This window comes from Acyrthosiphon pisum, chromosome A1 (assembly GCF_005508785.2).
Source record: "Acyrthosiphon pisum isolate AL4f chromosome A1, pea_aphid_22Mar2018_4r6ur, whole genome shotgun sequence".
NCBI lineage: Eukaryota > Metazoa > Arthropoda > Insecta > Hemiptera > Aphididae > Acyrthosiphon > Acyrthosiphon pisum.
In genome coordinates this window covers 140693234-140712780 of record NC_042494.1, presented here as the reverse complement: position 1 = coordinate 140712780, position 19547 = coordinate 140693234, and the positions used below count along the sequence as shown (strand labels likewise).

General features: G+C 30.6%; 2 protein-coding genes across 2 annotated transcripts in view; one reads left to right on the top strand and one right to left on the bottom strand.

The window, feature by feature from the left end:
- The window catches only part of LOC100168925 (kelch-like protein 3), an 8550-nt gene extending 5584 nt beyond the window's left edge, over positions 1–2966 (bottom strand). The window contains exon 1 of the mRNA XM_001945745.5: positions 2787–2966. The gene's annotated coding sequence lies outside the window, so the exon portion shown is untranslated. The remainder of the gene's footprint in view (positions 1–2786) is intronic.
- Positions 2967–3868: 902 nt separating this feature from the next.
- Positions 3869–17802, top strand: LOC100161384 (peptidylglycine alpha-hydroxylating monooxygenase). Its single transcript, NM_001293423.1, is given in 10 exon segments — positions 3869–4098; positions 14337–14394; positions 14757–14844; positions 14924–15002; positions 15075–15201; positions 15595–15643; positions 16386–16534; positions 16642–16784; positions 17220–17269; positions 17368–17802. Coding segments are annotated over 10 exon segments (1044 nt in total). The 5' UTR covers positions 3869–3963; the 3' UTR covers positions 17534–17802.
- Positions 17803–19547: the final 1745 nt, after the last annotated feature.

Here is a 19547-nt window from a genome sequence, read left to right as displayed (position 1 = left end):
TTTTTAAACAATGAGTGTTGTTTGATAAAAGAATCACCCGGTATTGTATGATAATATATTTGCTTTATATTTAAGTATAATTTTTTTTTACCACACTATTATATAGGTAGTAACACAATATATTTTATATAGGTTGAGTTATTTTTTGCCAAAAACATTGAATTTGAAAATCTTATTGTGTATTTGTGTGTATAAAATATGATAATATAGTTAAAAACTTCAACGTGGGCGTTAACCGAATTAACCAAATAATAATATATAACGAATAATATTTTTAAATTAAGTAAGTACAACAAAATATCTAAATTTGTTAGGTATATGAGTATATTAATATATTATTCTTAGTTTAAATATCTAATTTCGTACAAATTTGAAGTTGAAATATCTATAAAAAAAACCTAGTTTAGGTATATATTTTTTAGATTTTTTGCTTACGATTTGAACTACTTACGAGAAACTTTGCTTTAAATTTTCAATCATTTGATATAAAAATTGAATATTTTACACATTTTTATCTATAAAATAATCTACAAATGTTCGTAATTTTATGAGTGTTGTCAAAATTTGAACTTAAAATGCTTATGAAATAATAAAGTATATTGTATGGTAAGGTCGGGAAGTGAGTTATTTCAGTCGCGGGTGAAGGTACAGGTAATGCGTACTGTGCAGGGATATTCTATGCAACGATCAGACTATTTTACGAAATCAATTTCATTAAAATAAAAATGTTTACGCGTCATGCAAGGAGGTTATAATAATATGAATATAAGATTTAACCGAAAGCTTATGTTTTGTAAGCACTGTGGCATAGATTTCAGTATCTGGTTGTGCAGGGGATACGCGCAGTGGCGTAGACATGATTTCTGAAGGGGGGATGATCGAAAAAAATAAAAGGACTTAGCTAAATGGGAGGGGAAAATTGGAAAAATCCCCACCCACTCAACATTTTTTACTTAAGTAGAAAAATATTTAACAATAAGGAACAATGAATATAATTTGAATTGATTCAAAATTCACATCAAACACAATATGGAAGATTATCCACTCCAAAGTCAATGGGAGGGGATATGACCCCCACGTCAATTCTTGTATACGCCACTGTGCCATACGCCCAGCACTTTTGGGGATTTCATTTTACCCCTTGGCACTTTTTGGGATTCCCACTTTACTGCCCGCTGGAGGGAAAAAGGTCGCTTTCCAATGCTTCAATCATCATCGAAAGCTATAAACTTTCAGTGCAAGCGTAACACAAAAAAATTGTGCCTATGTATATTTTTGAACTGCTATTATAATAGCTTATGAGGAATCATCCATTACATTTTTAAACTTTTTGAAATAGCAACAATTTATTTTTATAATAAAAAAAAATTGAAATATAGCTCAAAAAGAGTCATCTCAAAAAAATATTTGGTAAAAAAGTCAAGTATCTACGGTATTCGCATTTGAGTAATAATATTAGCGTTTTTATAATAATATAATATGTGAGAAGTTCACTTTTTAAAGCATTGGATAGGTCAAGTCCGTAACGATAAATATATTATATTAGAAGCGCGTATGGAAAGCAAATCATTTTTTTTTAAAAATCATTTAGAGTCCTGCAGGTTTATTAAATTGTTGTAGGGGGAAACACACCCACCCCCGGGGTGTTCGCATTGCGTCACCTTCCCGCAATCTCATTCGGGTTTAGCGCTGTAGGTTATCGCGCGGTTATTACCGCACGCGCATCAGATAAACAGATGTTTGAACGATGGACCACAGAATACAATAATCGATTGGACACTCTCCAAAAGCCATCTGTACGCATATGTCTAAGGTTCACATTATTCATATTATGATGTGACCCAGGAAATGAACTGTATATATAGGATACAAAATATATCACACCCGGTACACAATTTTTTCCTTTATATTATTGACGAGTAAAAAAATTGTTCTATTATAGTTCTGATTTCGACGACTATGATAGTAATATAATTATAATTATAATATTATGTAGACGACTGTTGAAAATATTATAGTGATCGACATTTTTCAAAGAGTAGAGTGTAGGCAAATCGCGTCAAACACTATATTGGTTGGTATGCCATTGGCCCATTGCAGAGTGTGCGTGCGCACGATCTCGAATCTAAGTAGACAGTATACCGGTAGTAAGTGGACAGGGTGAGAAGGTAGCGGGGATGTAGGAATTTTGGTTTTGGTTTTCGGTTTATAACGGGTCCGATGTATAACACTAATGCGTATAATGTATTATGCTCGCTGTTAAAATATATATATACCTACGGTTATGCAGATGAAGGAAAGTATAGCGTTCCGGTTTTTATATACATTTATAATATAATATAGAATTCGGTTTTGTAGGCCTACAACAATATTATTCATATATTATGCTATCACATTAAATTTGGGATTTCAGATCGTATTTGTCGAGTATGAGATCAATTTTAAAATCATAATATTTTTTGATATTCTCAAACAATATAATATTATGAACGAATACAATGTGATACGAACAGTACATGATATGCACACAAATGTACAACTATTGTAATGTGTCGGACTTGACTTAAAACATTTTGTAACAATATATGATGCGCACTCGAATTTGCTGCACATTATAATCGTAATATATTATATTGTTTATACGCGGCAGTGGTGGCGTCAACGGTGGGTTGAACGTGGTAAAATCGCGGGGGTGGGGGGCGGGGTAAATGATGGACACAAATAATATGAAATACGATCGAAACAGTTAAAGTCAAGTGGAAATTCGGTCAGACGATTTTACTTACAGTTACTCCTCGTCGACGGAACCACCTGCACGAGAACGCGTCACCGTTCGCGCAAGAAACCAACCTGCAGAACGTCTCGGCTCGAACGGGACTCAAACGTGGTCAGCTATTCCGCGCAAATACTCATATGCGTATGTACCATATTGTTACATGGATTCGGGTCATCGGAGGGCTGATCTGCAGAGAGCGCACCCGTCGCGTGGGCTGCAGATGAAAGATGCTGATGGGTGTGGGGGTGCGGTCAGTGGGTCGTGGGTGTAGGGCGGGGGATGACGGGGCGGCGGTGGCGCTATCTCACTCTCGGTTCGCACGGGCCGCAAGGGGTAGTAGGTCGGAGGGAATGGCGCCCACGCACAACTGTTGGATTCGCGGGACCGGGAAAATCGATAGCGGGTGGTAACGTCGCCACATCAGCGGGGTCGCCGCTGGTGGACGGAGCATGTTGCGCGTCTCCTCTTCACACGGACGGGCTCATGCGGTGGCGTTGGCGTTGGCGTTGGTGGTGGTGGACGAGTCAAGTGGGGACCGCCGACGCGCGCGGTAGGTGTACCGAGGAAATAATTACACACGGACGCGCACTCACACTCACGGACATACGCGCGCGCGCGAGAGAGGTTTCTATATTATAGTCCTCGCCCGTACACCGGTCGTCGCGGTTCAGGTGCGTTGGCCCCCGAGTGTTATATAGTGCGGCTGGAGTGCGCGCCAAAATATAACGAACAAAATATTTTTTTTTCATCACAACAACGGTTCGTGTTCGCGTGTACTGTGTAGGTACTGTAATATTATTGTCACGGTACCGTTTCGTCGTGACCTCCGTTTTTATAGCACCATAATAATAATAATATTATAGAAAACAGTCTGCAACTATAATATTATGATAATATTGTTAAATACACGCTGAATAATAATATAATAATCACCAGCGTTTCGCCGCCGGTGCTCTTGGCGGTGATGTGGTATAGGTGATTGCCGGCGTGCGCACATGATTCGCGCGGTCACCGTCTCCTACTAGGCGAGCAGCGGATCAGTACGCGGTAGTTACAGGAATCACGCGTTTCGTCGTCGTCACCGACCTCCGCAGTCGTCCGCGGACAACCGGTCTTCGCGGCGGTATTTTGCTGTCGCGCGCGCACCGGTCACGCCCGTACGTCGAAGCAACTGCCGCAGCAGCGTCATGCAGTCGGTCGCGCACTCGGGGTCTTTGGTCTCGCTGGTAGTGGTGATGGTCTTCGCTACCATATGGCCGTCCGCCGAGTCGTACCAAGTGGACAAGTACTCGCTGCTTATGCCCAACGTCCGGCCCAAAAAGGTGAGTAGCCATACGACGGTGTCGAGTGAGCATTTACAATAAATTGTTGCAATCACAAAAACAATAATTATTAGCGAAAAACAATCGTAAATAAATAATTATATTCTATTATTATGAACAACAATCGAGACAATCATTTCGACATAAGTACATAACACGTAAATATGAACTAAGAAGTAGAAAGAGAACGTAAAATCGACAAAATACTATTCTTAAAACCATCCATCAAGTCGTATCCAAAATATACGAACACAAGGAATTAGCTAGAGATAAGGTTAAAAAACGTAAGAAAAAGTTCCAGCTGCTAATTTGGTACCTATTGTATATTTTATAGATACTTACCTACTTACAACAAATAACAATGAATATCTCGTTAAACTAACTGGAAATGTATGAGTTGGATTTCATAATCCAAATCCATAACTAGAAATAATAATTCGGTATTATGAATAATAATGTCATATAATATAAGCTCGAGGTAAGTATGTCATTTTGTGATTGTAAACTATAATAATATATAAATATGTTTACGAATTATGAGACATACCTCTATAATACATAATGCTATATTGATATGACGCACTTCAATACGGTCATAATGCAGTTACGACAGTTGGCGAAAATTAGCCGCCTTTATATACGAGACGTGACCTTACATAATATTGTAACACCTGTAACCTGTTATAGAAGTACAACAATTATAATATATGACCGAGTAATCTAACATCTATCAGTAATATAAAAATTAACGAAATCTATCAATATTAGACATAATATACTGGGCGATTGTAAGCTCCGCCAGAATAACGGTTCGTTAAAAAGGTAATGAAAAGGTTTAATGTAAACTCCGCCAGTTTTATTTTCTTACCTGTAATGGGTATATGGAAATTCCGCCAGTATTAATTAGGCCTTCCTTATATAAAACTAAATGATATTTTTCTAGTAAGTAAACTCAAAAATTCCAAATTAAAATGAAATTGTGTTAGAAAAAGCTATAAATACTAAATAGTTATAATAGTTGATTTATATTTGACTTAATGGTTTGAATATCTATTAATTGTATCTCATAATTTTAGTTTACAGTTCAAAATATTATAATTACCTATTATAACATATTATTATGTCATAATAATATAATATATCTACATATTATTTTTTGATTATTAGTTATCACAATTGTCTATCATTATTTGTTAACATCATACTGACCATTGCAATTTGTATGATTTGTTCGAACATTTATTATTTTTATTTTTAAATTTGTATATACTTTGGTATACATATACTTAATTAACAAGGATAATAATTGCTATAAAATTATTATTTTTTTGTTTAATAATAATCTGCTTATTATATTAATTGTATAGTGTATACTGTTACTTCATTTTTTTCACTGGCGGAGTTTACATAAACTCAATTTTACCTGATTTTTGTCACTGGCGGAGTTTACATGAACTCAATTTTACCTGTTTTATTTTCCTGGCGGAGTTTACACTAAAAAAAGGTTCTTGTGGCGGAGTTTACATGCGCCCAATATACTGTTACGAGGATGCCACCCACGCTTTTGATGTCTCCGTCTTACACACACACGACATAGCAAATTTTCGTTCACTAGTCTCAATGGCGTGCTGTTGGTTTTGATGTGGAAATGTAAGTGACTTGATCTATTATCAAAACATTTAGGTAAGATTGTAAGAACATTAGGTACCACCTGTGCTTGAGCGTCATTTCTATTCGATATTTTAATTTTCATGGGAGATGCGAGTATTTTTGATTTGTAATATTTCACATAACTATTTCTCAAGGTTAGACAAGTTAATGAAAATAAAATTAACTTAACTCAGTTAAAAAAAGTTTATTTCCTTCAAGCTACAATATTTTTAAGCCGTAAAGTGCCCTGGTATTTTGATGTACCTACTAAAACATTTACCGGGACGTTTAACCTTTGTCAAAATTATAACTTTAGATGCTTATAAAAAAAAAACGAAACTGTGTATCTTTAATATTTTTAACAGCTAATATAACAATTTATGACTATAAAGAACGTTGTATTAAATTTTCAAGCTTTTGACGCAACGAATAAATTGTATAAACATTTATATTATAAAAGACTAAAAAAATTTAAAATGTCTACAAATAACTTAAAAATAGTCAAAATATTTATAAAATAAACATTTTATGAACATTTCAATTGCCTATGATTATTAGTTTATGAAAAACGAGAAATCATTGTATGAGAATTTGTTAATATCCAATGTCTAGCTTCACAAGCTCATAAAAAATTAATTTGACTTTCCGGTAAACTTTTTTTTTGTTGAATGTAGAAAAACACAAGGGGAATCTTATATAACATTTTCAAAGCTGAGATTTGGATATATAAATTGTTATGAATTTCTAACTCGAAATAATTTTCAATTTTAGTGATTTTGACGAATTTTGACGACATTTTAACTTCAGACGCTCATGAAAATTTATCGTGGATTTACGCTCAACTTTTTTTTTAATTCTTAACTTATGAGGAACGTTGCATTACATTTCAAGTTTTCTGGCCGACCGAAAATTGTGTAGGTATCGACAATATAGTTAAAAAAAAAAACTAATAAAACTCAACAAGCCTATAAATAACTCAAAAAGAATTGTAATATTTCAAAAATGTTGTGGTGCATAGAAATTGATAATTATTAACTTTCAGTGAAAATTTCATGTATATTCTTATTTTTTTAAAGTTATACACTAATAAGCAAATTAATTTTTTTCAGAAACTGGTTTTTCGTAAAAATCTCAGTTTTTCCTTAATTGTTTGTTTGTTTTTTTTATGCTTTTCAAAACTATTCGGAATTGTTTACTTTTGACCCGTTAAAGTACCAACTAGATTCACCTTACTACTAGAAAAGATACGGTTTGAAAAAAATCGAAGCATTTTTACTGTCCCAAAAGGTGATGACAGACACAAAAAAAAACACACATCATTGTAAAATCAATACATTCATCATTCCGCTCTTAATCTAAAATGTTAACTGAATAAATTAATAACACAAATAATAAACTAGAAAAGTTAAAAGTTTAAAAAATATATAATATTATTATATAATATTATATCTCATATTATAGGTCATTTCTTGTTTGAAAATTAAAATTTCGAAAATATTGCTGACGCTCAAGCACAGATAATGTTCTTTCCTAAAAGTCTTATAATAGGTCAATTCACTTTAATAACGAAACTTACAGCGCACTGTTGAAATTATACAGTTAACGAAAATTTACTATAACTTATATGATGCCTTGCAAGACTACGAATACAGCAGACGCATGGGTAACGCGTCCTTTTAAGTAGCATCGACGATATAGTTCGGTTTTCTGGCGACGGATCTAAATATTTTTATGACACCTCGTTTTTGATGTACGTGGGTTACGCATTTTTCGACGACCGCACTCGGTTGTTCTCCAGCAGTAACACAACAGAATATATTATAATTATATTAAATTAATATATTATATAATATTGTTGCAGGATTATTGCTCATCTGCTGCACTATTTACAATCTGTATAAAAAAAATAAAACAGAGTTGGTGGTGCCTTGTTGGGTGAGTTTTTAGAGGGGGTGGGGAAGCGTCCCATGCCATGTCTGCCCACGCGATTTATTTTTCGTGCCATATAATAATATAGTTAATTTTACTATATCAACAAAGTCGATAATATAATATTATGATAAACGTTCTATATTTAGAGAACTTATAAGTTTTAGCCGCTACCTACATAATTATTAGTGTAGATCAGAGTAAATAAGGTGTTCGTTCGATTAAAACTAGTTGCGCCGTGTTTTGTTTCTACAAGCATTATTTTCGTCGCACCGTCGGATAGTTTTGCGGTCAGCTTTGTTACCTACGTAATTATTTTTTCACCGTTGTACGTCAATTATTATGGGACGATAATATTACTATAGCATAGACAGTGATGATGAGAGGGGGTCCCGCATTGTAGGTGCTCCGGGCTTACGCGTGACACGCTGCACGCAGTCCGACCATCGCACACTTCCATTGCCATTCATGGTGAATAATATTATAATATATATATATTGTATACAGAGTGTAACAAAAACCTGAAACACCTGAGAAATAACAAAAAAAAAAAAAAAATTGTAACTAGTTAAACGTGTGATACAAATTAAGAAAATGTTATGGACAATAAATAACTCAAGAAATATACTCGTCCAGAAATGTAGAAAAATAATATTACGTTTCAAATGAATTTACTCCGAATATTAATATAAATTTTATTATTTACCATCTATATTGATATTTTAAAAAATTTTACAAAATAAGCTACCTTACTTAAATAAACGTTTTTACCATCAAAATTTGTCTAAAAATTAGATTTACAAATTGCAGGCAATTTCGAATTTTTGCAAGCAAATTGTAGTAAAATTAAAAAAGATTATTTTCCGTATTAAAAAAAAATATTTTATACTGTACTTATAGCGCAATCATCTAAAAATTATTTTTAAAAAATAATGTCTAAATTTTGATTAGAATTTAGAAGAAAAGTTATTTTATTTGTCTGGAGTTTCTGTCACACTCAGTCACTCTGTATATATAGGTGTATATATATATAGTATATAAGTACATAGATAAAATACGTTGTGGCACGAATATATTATAATATTATACAATAATACAATATAATATATAATATAGGTACATTCTATTATGTATAGCTGAAGCGTGTGACCGGGAACCTGTACGATTCGACTTCAGCAGTTCAGCGTATCTATAGGTTAATTTAGTACGATCCATCTCATCCGTATTTTCATGGTGACTCGCATATTTATATTATAATTTATAATTTACAATACATTAATACCATATAGATATATTACCTACCCATATTATATTGTCGTAATTTATATTATCATATTGTGTTGAAATACGATTATAGATTAGATACGTTTGGGATTTTATATTAAAAATAGTGAATACTAAAAATGCCCTAGTAATTAGTATACGTCTATGGAAAACCTTATTTTTGGTCTGTTTTCTTTGTCTCCACTCAATTTAAAAAGTATTATGGTATGAAATTAAATATAAATTTCGGTCTAGTGTACCCATTGAAAAGTCAATAGTCAGTCAGTATAGGAACCTATTTAAGAGGATTTGAAATCTTTTTTAAATATATTAATTTGTATTTAAATTCTATTTCATTCAAGCTATTCAATATTTCGGTTTTAAATATCCCCCAAAAGTTATTTCCATGCTATATAGCAGGGATGGAAAACGTTTTTAATTTTTTCGTTTTCGTTTTTACTTATTGATTTAAAAATATCGTTTTTGTTTAACGTTTTTAAACGTTTTTGATTATTACGTTTTTGATTAACGTTTTTAAAAACGTTATTTTCCTATTTTTTCTAAATAACGTTTTTGATAATATTGTTTTTATTTTTTTATAATAGTAACACGCAATATAGAAATGCACTTAAACGTTAAAGATTAAAATTAATTATTCTAAATATTTAAATTTTAATTCAAAATTATAATTTACCTATATAAAAATTAAAAATTAAAAATTTCTGATTTCAAATTAAAATGTTTTTAAATTTTAAAAGTGCATAATTGGTAAATTAAAAAGTAAAGACTTAAGTGAAATTTTTTTTTGTGGTATGAATATAATGTATAATACTATAATTTATTTTCGTTTTTGATTACGTGTTAAAATTTTTTTCGGTTTTTGGGATTTTTTGTTATCGTTTTTCAGTTGTTTTTTGTTTTTGTTTTATTAATTGTTTTCGTTTCATTAAATGTTTTCGTTTTTTGTTTTTTCCGTTTAAAAACGTTTTCCATCCTTGCTATATAGGCATATAGCCATTAACCATATATAGGTACTTTCTCATGTCTACATAAATTTAGGTACAGTGTACAATGTGCATGTTGTCATGGTATATACCCAATATATATGTATATATATCAATGGTGCCTGGGCGCCCTTCAATCAGAACCTAGGGGGGGTGACAATATCATAAAAAAATAACTAAGAGCCTACTAAATTGATTTTATTAAATAACAGAAAATAAATACACAACATAAATAAACAATGTACCTATTTAATATGTCGTGTATTATAATTTATCAGTAAAAATAGTTTATTATTTACAATTACAAAAAATTGCCATCATTTCACATTGGTCTAGGGGGTTGATATTATGTCACCTCCTTGCACCCCTCAATAGGCGCCCTAAGTATACCTATGCTAAGATAGGGTTGAACTTAAAAAAGCATAATGATAATAAAAATTATAAAATATGCAAATTAGCGTATTATAATATTTATGTTTTGGGCTGGAAAACAATTATTTTTTTTCCAACCGATATTCGCCAGGCCGATTTATGTAACGCCAAATTTATCCGCCATAGAAACGCAAATCGCAACAATAAAAACAAAATAATTAAGTTGAATTCCTTACAAAATTTAGCACGTTACATTGCTACTGAATAATTGATAGATAGATTTAACTGCATTATACCCAAAAACTTATCTACGAATTCTCAATTTTCCTTGAAGATGAAAAATATCTAGTAGAGTATAGAAGCATGCTGAATTATGTGTTGTACGACCAGTGACCTTCTCGGGCTCTATCTGAGATTTATATTGGTAACTATATAGCTACTATTAAATGTTGTGCACTGATTTCACATCAAACATAATATTATATACAATATCACAATAATAGTTATCCATCTAATAAAATATACATTGGTCTGTGTCTGTGTGGCTGTATATATACCTACCTATTATATTATTATATACTGTCGCGCTGCAATTGTTTATACCTACATAATATTATATATTATGCGCTGATATCAGACGATATTCAATGAATGGCACAATAACGATCGTATTGCGTCAGACATGCATACCTACATTATAATTTATAAAGTTTGTTTTTAAATATTTATATTTTACTATCCGTGTTGTATATTATTATTATATAGTCTGCGCTTTAGCAGAATAAGAAAATAAGTTACATTTTTAATATGTTCAATAAAAATGAATAATGCTATACTTTTGAGGAGGAAAACTGTTCAGTGATACACTGATACCAGCAACCCTTATATTGAGTTACCTGAGTATAACAAATTTTTCGTATTTTCAAACAGATACATAATATCAATGTCGTTCTATAACTTTCATTGTCACGCCAGGGCAATACTATTTGGCACCTCTATTAAACATACATATTGTCTAAACATTTGCCACCCTTAAGAATGTTACGACTTTTGCCACCCTATGGCACTTACCCCATTTGCCATCCACTTGGCACTGATCTGCATAATGTTGTAGAAGAGCGCTCAAGTGAAATTTAACGGCAAATGGATATTATTTAGGATTCGACGGGACTATATAGCGTTTCAGTGTACCTATATGCAGCCTGCGAGTGATGACTTATCATAATATGTCCATTTTCGTTTAAATCACAATAGTACTCCGCTAAACTTAACTTTTAACCTACATAATAATATATTATTGGTATATCGTATATTATGCATAATATTATATGCAATGTTTTCGCGAATACAAGTAATAATTACCATTATATTATAATATAATATGCACGCAAATGCTAAAGTGCAAATATTAATATATTATTACCAGTAATACGTTTATAGCTATAATATATATTATAATATTATTATATGCCCAATGTTGTATTAGGCTTTTAAGATATGTATAAATTAAATTATGTACCAATAAGAAATATTAACATAAATATGTTTTTGGACTGATATTTTTATTTTCTAACCGATTTTGAGTAACGCTTTGTAAAAACTACCTAATTCCCAATAGGTATATTATTAATAAATACATACATTTTCTTCGAAGTGGAAAATCTCGAGTACCAAGCATGCTACGTTTGTCATTAATTATAGCTTTGAGATTGGTTTCTATATAAAAAGGTTTTATTATTTAAAACCTAGGTTAAGGAAACCATCATAGGTAATAAGTAAAATTCAAAACAAATCATAAACTGTATTATTCACTAAACTAAGTAACAACATATACAAATAAATTTGTCAAAACTAAGTGAAGATAACATTTACGTATTAAAATAACAATATTAGTATGATTTGATCCATAGTCAATAAGTACGATTTAATTAGGTCAAATTTTAGGATAATAAAGAATATGCTAGGAGTATACTAGGTATAAACGATCACTATTGAATGCTATTTTTAAGTGCTTATAATTTTATTTTTTATTTTTTATTGATCTTAACTCTTAAGCATCGGCATCACTATATGACCACATTAGAATTCTGTAAAGGGATTACGGTAGGTTTAGGAACACCCTATGTGGGGTGAGGATTCATCACTAAAAACACAGGTGGTCACCCATCTGGGAACAAACGACGGGGTGAACTTTGAACACAGAACACGTTAGTGATAGCCGACAGGCCAACCACCGAGCCACGCTAGGCCCCGAATACTTATAACATTATTTGTTCATTCATTTGTGTAGGTACGTCTAAATTTATCGGCGTTTACGACAATGCCAAAAATAATAGTAGGCTATCATAATATAGTGATCATTAGGTATTCAATATACCTACTAATAGTTTACTTTAGCTTGACGTATAAATAAAAAAAAGTCGTACGAGTAAGAGCTCAAACAGCTGTTGTTGGAGTGCTCGGACTACGAAAAAAAGTAAAAACGGTTATCAACTGTACGTCAATACTTTCACTTTTAGCATCAATATAAAAGCTCTAAAAGTTTAATGTGTCCTCTGGGCCTCAATAAATATCAAACTGAATAGCGATAGTAAAACCTCCAAACGATTATTTCAAATTGCTCTGCAGTTATCTCAGGGAAAATCACACAAACAGCAAAACAACGATGATAGATAAAATATAATGCCACCGCGATTTTAACCGAATATTGACCTTTTTTTAGATAGACCTAACCAGGTTTAGATTGTTTAGAACTATTTTCTACATGAGATACGTGTGCCTGGAATAATTCAATATTTGTATTGCGTTGCATTTATTTTTAAAATGAGGTTTTACAGTGTTATAATATATACGTCTAATTTATCGCATTATTACTTCTGTGTCGATTTATTTTTTGTAATATTATTGTAAATATTGACGTTTACCACTGTCCACTATATATTATACCCACTTGAATATAATTCGTTTTCAAACATTTGAAAAAAAACAAACATCCTTTCAAAAATATAATTCCAAGTAACGCTATACAAAGACGTATTATATTTATACTAAGACATTTTAAGTGTTTATAATTTATATTTTGTACTTCCTCGTTCCGGGCGTGACGACTGATCGTCGTCGAATGTCACAGATTCTTGAATATAGATTCTCCGACTAATTTAAATTCAAGACTTCAAAACCAGAACATAACGGTATTACCTATTCGCATTTTTTTATTGTTACCTCGGTGTGAACTGGTGTAGAGAATATTTTTTTACATAAAACTTGGCGTAGTAACCGATACCAATTTATTTAACTTTTTAAATATAAATGTTAGAACTCAAAAACGAATAACCTATAAAATATTCAACGATAGGTGTATTAATTTATGTTCTGTATCGAGTAAAAAGCTATAACGACAAAACATTACAGTAAACACTGTGTTTATGTCTCGGTACATGTAATATCTTGTTATATACCCTCATGACGATAGTATATACATAGACGTGCGTCGTATTATAATAGGTGTAAACAGTATATCTAGGTACTGACTGTTATATTGTACATTTGTACATATTTTTTACTCGGACGAAGGACACCCTCATAATATTGTATTAACTAGTAGATGTCGAAAACATGTGATTATAAACATACATAGTATAATATATTATGTATGTTTATATATTATTATGTCAACAATGAGTAGAATTATTGATGTATAATAATTATTACAATTGTAAGTTAAATTATTAAACTCAATAACCTAGGTATATATAATTCAGATAAAATAATTATAGTGGCCCAAATTTATTATTTTGTATATAAAAATATAAATTATACATTGTACATTTATTTTCAATTATTATGTATTTATATCGGCAATATAATACAAATATAATAATAATAAGTAAGGTTTAAAAATTATTAAACGATTTGATAATTTAAAATAGTATCTATGAGTTATTAAAACGTTCATTTACTTATTTTATTATTGAAGATTTAATAAATATGACAAATTAAAAATTATTTATATTTTTGCAGATGGACTTGTATTTGTGCACTCCTATTAGAATAGACCCAAGCAAGTCTTACTTTATTGGTAAGTGTAATAATTTTAACAAAAAAACAATAATAGTTTTATTTAATTTTACTTGTTCGCATGAAATAAAGTACTCGTATTTCTTTATTAGTTAATATTGGTATTATTAACTATTCTGCATTTACGTTTATTGTTTATATCTATAAGTTACCATATAGGTATATGTCGGATGCCAATATGCACCTAATCCCTATACATTGGTACATATATGATATATCATATTAATTATTTTTTTAATTGAATCTATTTCGGAAAATAATTTTCTGTTGCTAAAAAATGTCAAAGTCATTATATTATATGTTTCATTTACCTGTTGCGCAATGTAACTGCAGTACAATCAATTTTATTAATTTTTTTTTTAGTCGGTTTCGAGCCAAAAGCACATGGTCATACATCACATCATATGTTACTTTATGGGTGTTCGGAGCCCGGAAGCGAAGATCCCGTTTGGTAATAACAACGTCCTCCGAGCTTGTTTAAACTATTACTATAATTATCAACAACAATAATTTATTTTTTAATTTTTAAGGAATTGTGGAGAAATGCAAATGGCATCGAGTAAACATAAGTCGTACATGCATTCCAATCCATGCAAATCAGGATCTAATGTTCGTATTCATTATTTTCACTGAATATTTTCCCAAATACCAACTTAATAATATACTTTATAATTTTTTCAGATAATGTACGCATGGGCTCGCGATGCACCAACTTTGAAACTTCCAAATGGTGTTGGGTTTAAAGTCGGTGGCGATTCCCAGATCAATTATTTAGTATTACAGGTTCACTACCACAGGATGTTTAAAGGTTAGTTGCATTATAAATACGACGCGCGGAACAGAGTTAAAATCTCTCGAATTTCATTTATATTACTCAGCCATAGTTGAGTATCATGAGTACCAGTGGCGTGGGGGGAGAGGGTGACCCCCTGGCCCCTTGTATTATTTTTGTCGTATAAAATATATGATAAAGCAATGAATGTATATTTAGCGCTATACAACGTGGTAATAGTCAAAAACTCATACCCCCTCCCCGACCAAAAAGCCGAGCACGCCACTGATGAGAGTACCTATACAATTTAACCTAAATGTTTAAAATCTCAGACATTTGGCCTTAATTATACATTTATACGGCACCGTAATGCCACGTTGATCGTTACTATAACAACTAATTTTCGTGTACAATTTATTTACTTTACAGATGACGAAACGGACAACTCTGGGATATATTTGCACTACACAGAACAACAGTAAGATAATCGAATATTTTCTTTTACGTCCATTGAAATCTTTTATAACACATCTGAACGACATACCTATTATTGTTATTAACTTTTGAGTCGGAAAAGACTTACAGTTGAAAACGGTGTGAATACGTTTCGTGGTGTATAAATAAGCAATAGCATATAATATTATTAATCAGGCCATTGTGACATTGAGTGTAGGTACATAAAAATATACAATAATCTACGGAAGAGTTTCAAATCCCTAAGAATAATATTTACGACAAAATAACTAAAATCGTTATTCTTTGTTTAAATACCCATCTAATTCGTCTAGATTAGAAAATGAAATATTTAATAAAAAAAAAATTGTGTTTATTTATTTTAGAAATATGAACTATACTTAAACGGGACCTTGTAATCAATATTATTTTGCCCTTAGCTACCTACATAAAAATCGAACATTTTATACATTTTTAACTACAAAATAATTTGCAATTTTTCGTGATTTTGACGAATCTTGTCATAATTTGAACTCTCAATGTAAATGAAAAAAAGTCGTTCCTAAAGGCACAATATAATATAACTACTAACTATAATTTATGAATCATGATTCATGAAGTACCAAATACCACTTGGCATTGGGTGTTTATTGCTAAAGACCTATAGCTAAATAATACTAATTAATATTTATAGTCCCTCCTATAATTTTTAATTATATTTTTTTAAAGTTAACTGCTAGTATATTTTTTTTATTTTTTTCTTGCAGATTAGACAAACAAGCCGGAGTATACTTACTAGCTACAAACGGAAGAATCCCTCCGAATGCGATCGAACACATGGAAACATCGTGCCCTCTCTACGAGATAGGGAAAGTCATACATCCGTTTGCGTACAGGGTCCACACCCACGAACTTGGTATGTGTTACACTACGTGTGCTTGGTACACGTTTTATGTCTATGTTAAAAATACTTAAAACCTACCTACATCACAACAATAACTGTCGACTTTTTACTTTTAATAGGTAAAGTTGTAGCCGGTTACAGAGTAAAGAATATCAACAAAGATGTACAAAAATGGGATCTGCTAGGAAAAAGAGACCCTATGACTCCACAAATGTTTTACCCAATAGAGAACAATATTACCGTCGAGTCTGGTGATATATTGGTTAGTAGTTTTCGAAAGTCGATTTCCTATTCGTGTGCTTTACTATATGTACCTATAACCACCATGTGGTGCAAATTGTTAAGATTCAATAATACGATTTCGAATAATTGTATACAAACTATAAGTATTGCTGTATAGTACCTATTAAACATTTCAGTTTACGCACAAGTTTTGATTTATTATAATAATCTGAAAGCGATTAAACGATTATATTATAATCATTTATTAGGCTTAAAAATATATTACCGTAGGAATTTCGGATCTTTAGATGATTAATTGAACTTCATAATAATATCATACCATGCATTACCACAGCAATAGTACCGTTAGATACCAATTACCGCTAGGCGATAATATAACTACAATATAGTCTATACCTCTATTTCATATATATATAATTTGAACGTTCGGTATAATAATGTGTATTGTCTATAGGCTGCCAGGTGCACAATGGAAAGCAGGCGAGACACCGTTACAAAAATTGGGTAAGAACGACACGACTCATTAAATACCTATAATATTATATTATAATCCAGTGACTGTGGTTAATCCTCCGGTGGTTGTATATTTGATTCGTTCACAGCGCGACGAGCGACGACGAAATGTGCAATTTTTACGTTATGTACTGGGTGGAGGGCACCGAACCTCTGGAACAACAGCTCTGCGTGTCGGAAGGATCTCCGCGATATTATTGGGACAGCGATCCGTATCTGACGAACATACCGGACGAAGAAGCGTCGATCTTATAAAAAAAAAAAAAACCACTACCTATATAATATAGTGAACAAGACGTTTGTGTGTATTATTGATAATATTTTTATTTATTTTTGGTTGTCAGACATCTCGGTATTCTATATTTTAAGAGTATCCACGTCCCTATTAATAATACCAATATTCCTTTTATTTTTAAATAATTTATTGTTGTTTATCATAATTATTATTTTACGATTGAGTTACCTATTATAATATATTATATTATATTATAGTATTATATAAATTATATAACGTATCGACCAAAGATGGGATAATCAGTATTAATGTTTTGAATATTAATTGTGGTCCAGTACCTATACACAATATGGATGTTGTCTCCAATATATTGTTATGAATTTATTTTATTAAGCTATCAAGCGTATCTACCGTTTATTATTACATAATTATATAATATGCAAATTTTATCCAGTCAATTTTTTAAGTTTAATTAACTTATCTCAGTATACATTATTTAATTATTATACATAGATAATATCGATTAAGTACCTACCTATACTATAAATATTTGACATACACGAATTACATTACAGCTAATGATACCTACCTAATTTAAAAATCAATCATATTATTGGTATGTTTTATTTTAAACAATATACCAAATATTGGGTTCCAGTTCAAAAATACCGACTCAATACCTATTATAAATCAAAAATATCTACGTAGACGTTTCTCCGTCCACTAAACTGAAAAATAAATTTCTAAAAATATTTAAAAATTTTCCAAACCTATTTAGTATGTTAGTCCGCAAATTATACAAAATGGTTTTTAAAAAAATGTTTAATTTATAAAAAAATTGTTTAAGTTACAAACAGTTTATTCATAAAACAATAAAATACGTACCGCCCTATAGGTACCTACCATATGCTAATGTTTTCTAACCCTGACGAAGTTGGATAAGTGTAAAATTTATTAGATAATTCATAAATTCTAACCGTTGAATAAAAATAAAAAACTATACAATCATTTATTATTATACATTTTTGAAGAATATTTAAGATCTGATGAACAAAAATCAATCTAGTATTTAGTTTTTAGTAAAACTGTCAATTGATTAGGTATTATGGCTTATAGGTTTCAAATTTCAATAGAGTAAAGATTCTTTATTATAGAATTTATTTATTAAGTTAATAAAACCCAAATGTATCATGTAAAATAAAAATTTACTCTACTGCAACTATACTCACCTACCCAGCCGGCCAGCTCTATTTTTAATTATTTTCCTAATACTTTTATTAATAATTGTACTTTTAGTTTATAAATATTTGGAATGTGATGAATGATTATAATGTAAGGGTAATATATTTCAATGGACTGACACTGTAAGTAATCAATTATTAATTTTACAAAAATAAAAACAATAATAATAATAATTTCAATAGGTAATATTATATAGTTAGATAAAACAAAATATTTTTTGATTAAAATTGTTTTATTGTGTGTAAAGCAACATATTATATATTATTATCTAATTATTATTAATAATAATGAATAATAAAAGAAAAACTAAAATATTATATCCATTTATCTGAATAACGGAATAATGAATATTAAACAAAACTACAACTCATAATTTTTTATAATATCATAGAATATACTTACCTATCAAAATATTAAATAATATATATTATTTGAATGTATTTATATATTTATCTATTTCAACTAATTTTTACTCACAAAAATATTATGGTTTAACTTAACATATTGTCATAGAATATTGAACAATTAATGTACCTTACATTAGCAATTAATAATTATTAAATAAGTCAATGTAAGTATCACTAATTACTTATACTATTTAATATTATAGTAGATTAAATGTTTCTTGTCGTACAGTGGTTGGGCTTAACTTCTAGAAAATATTACAACCACAATGTTTTGAATTACAAAATAATGCATTTTTTATTTAAAAAAGATAATATTTATTCATTGATATAGCATGTTAAAATATAAAAGGATTATAAAAAAAAAAATTAAACTTATCTATATAAT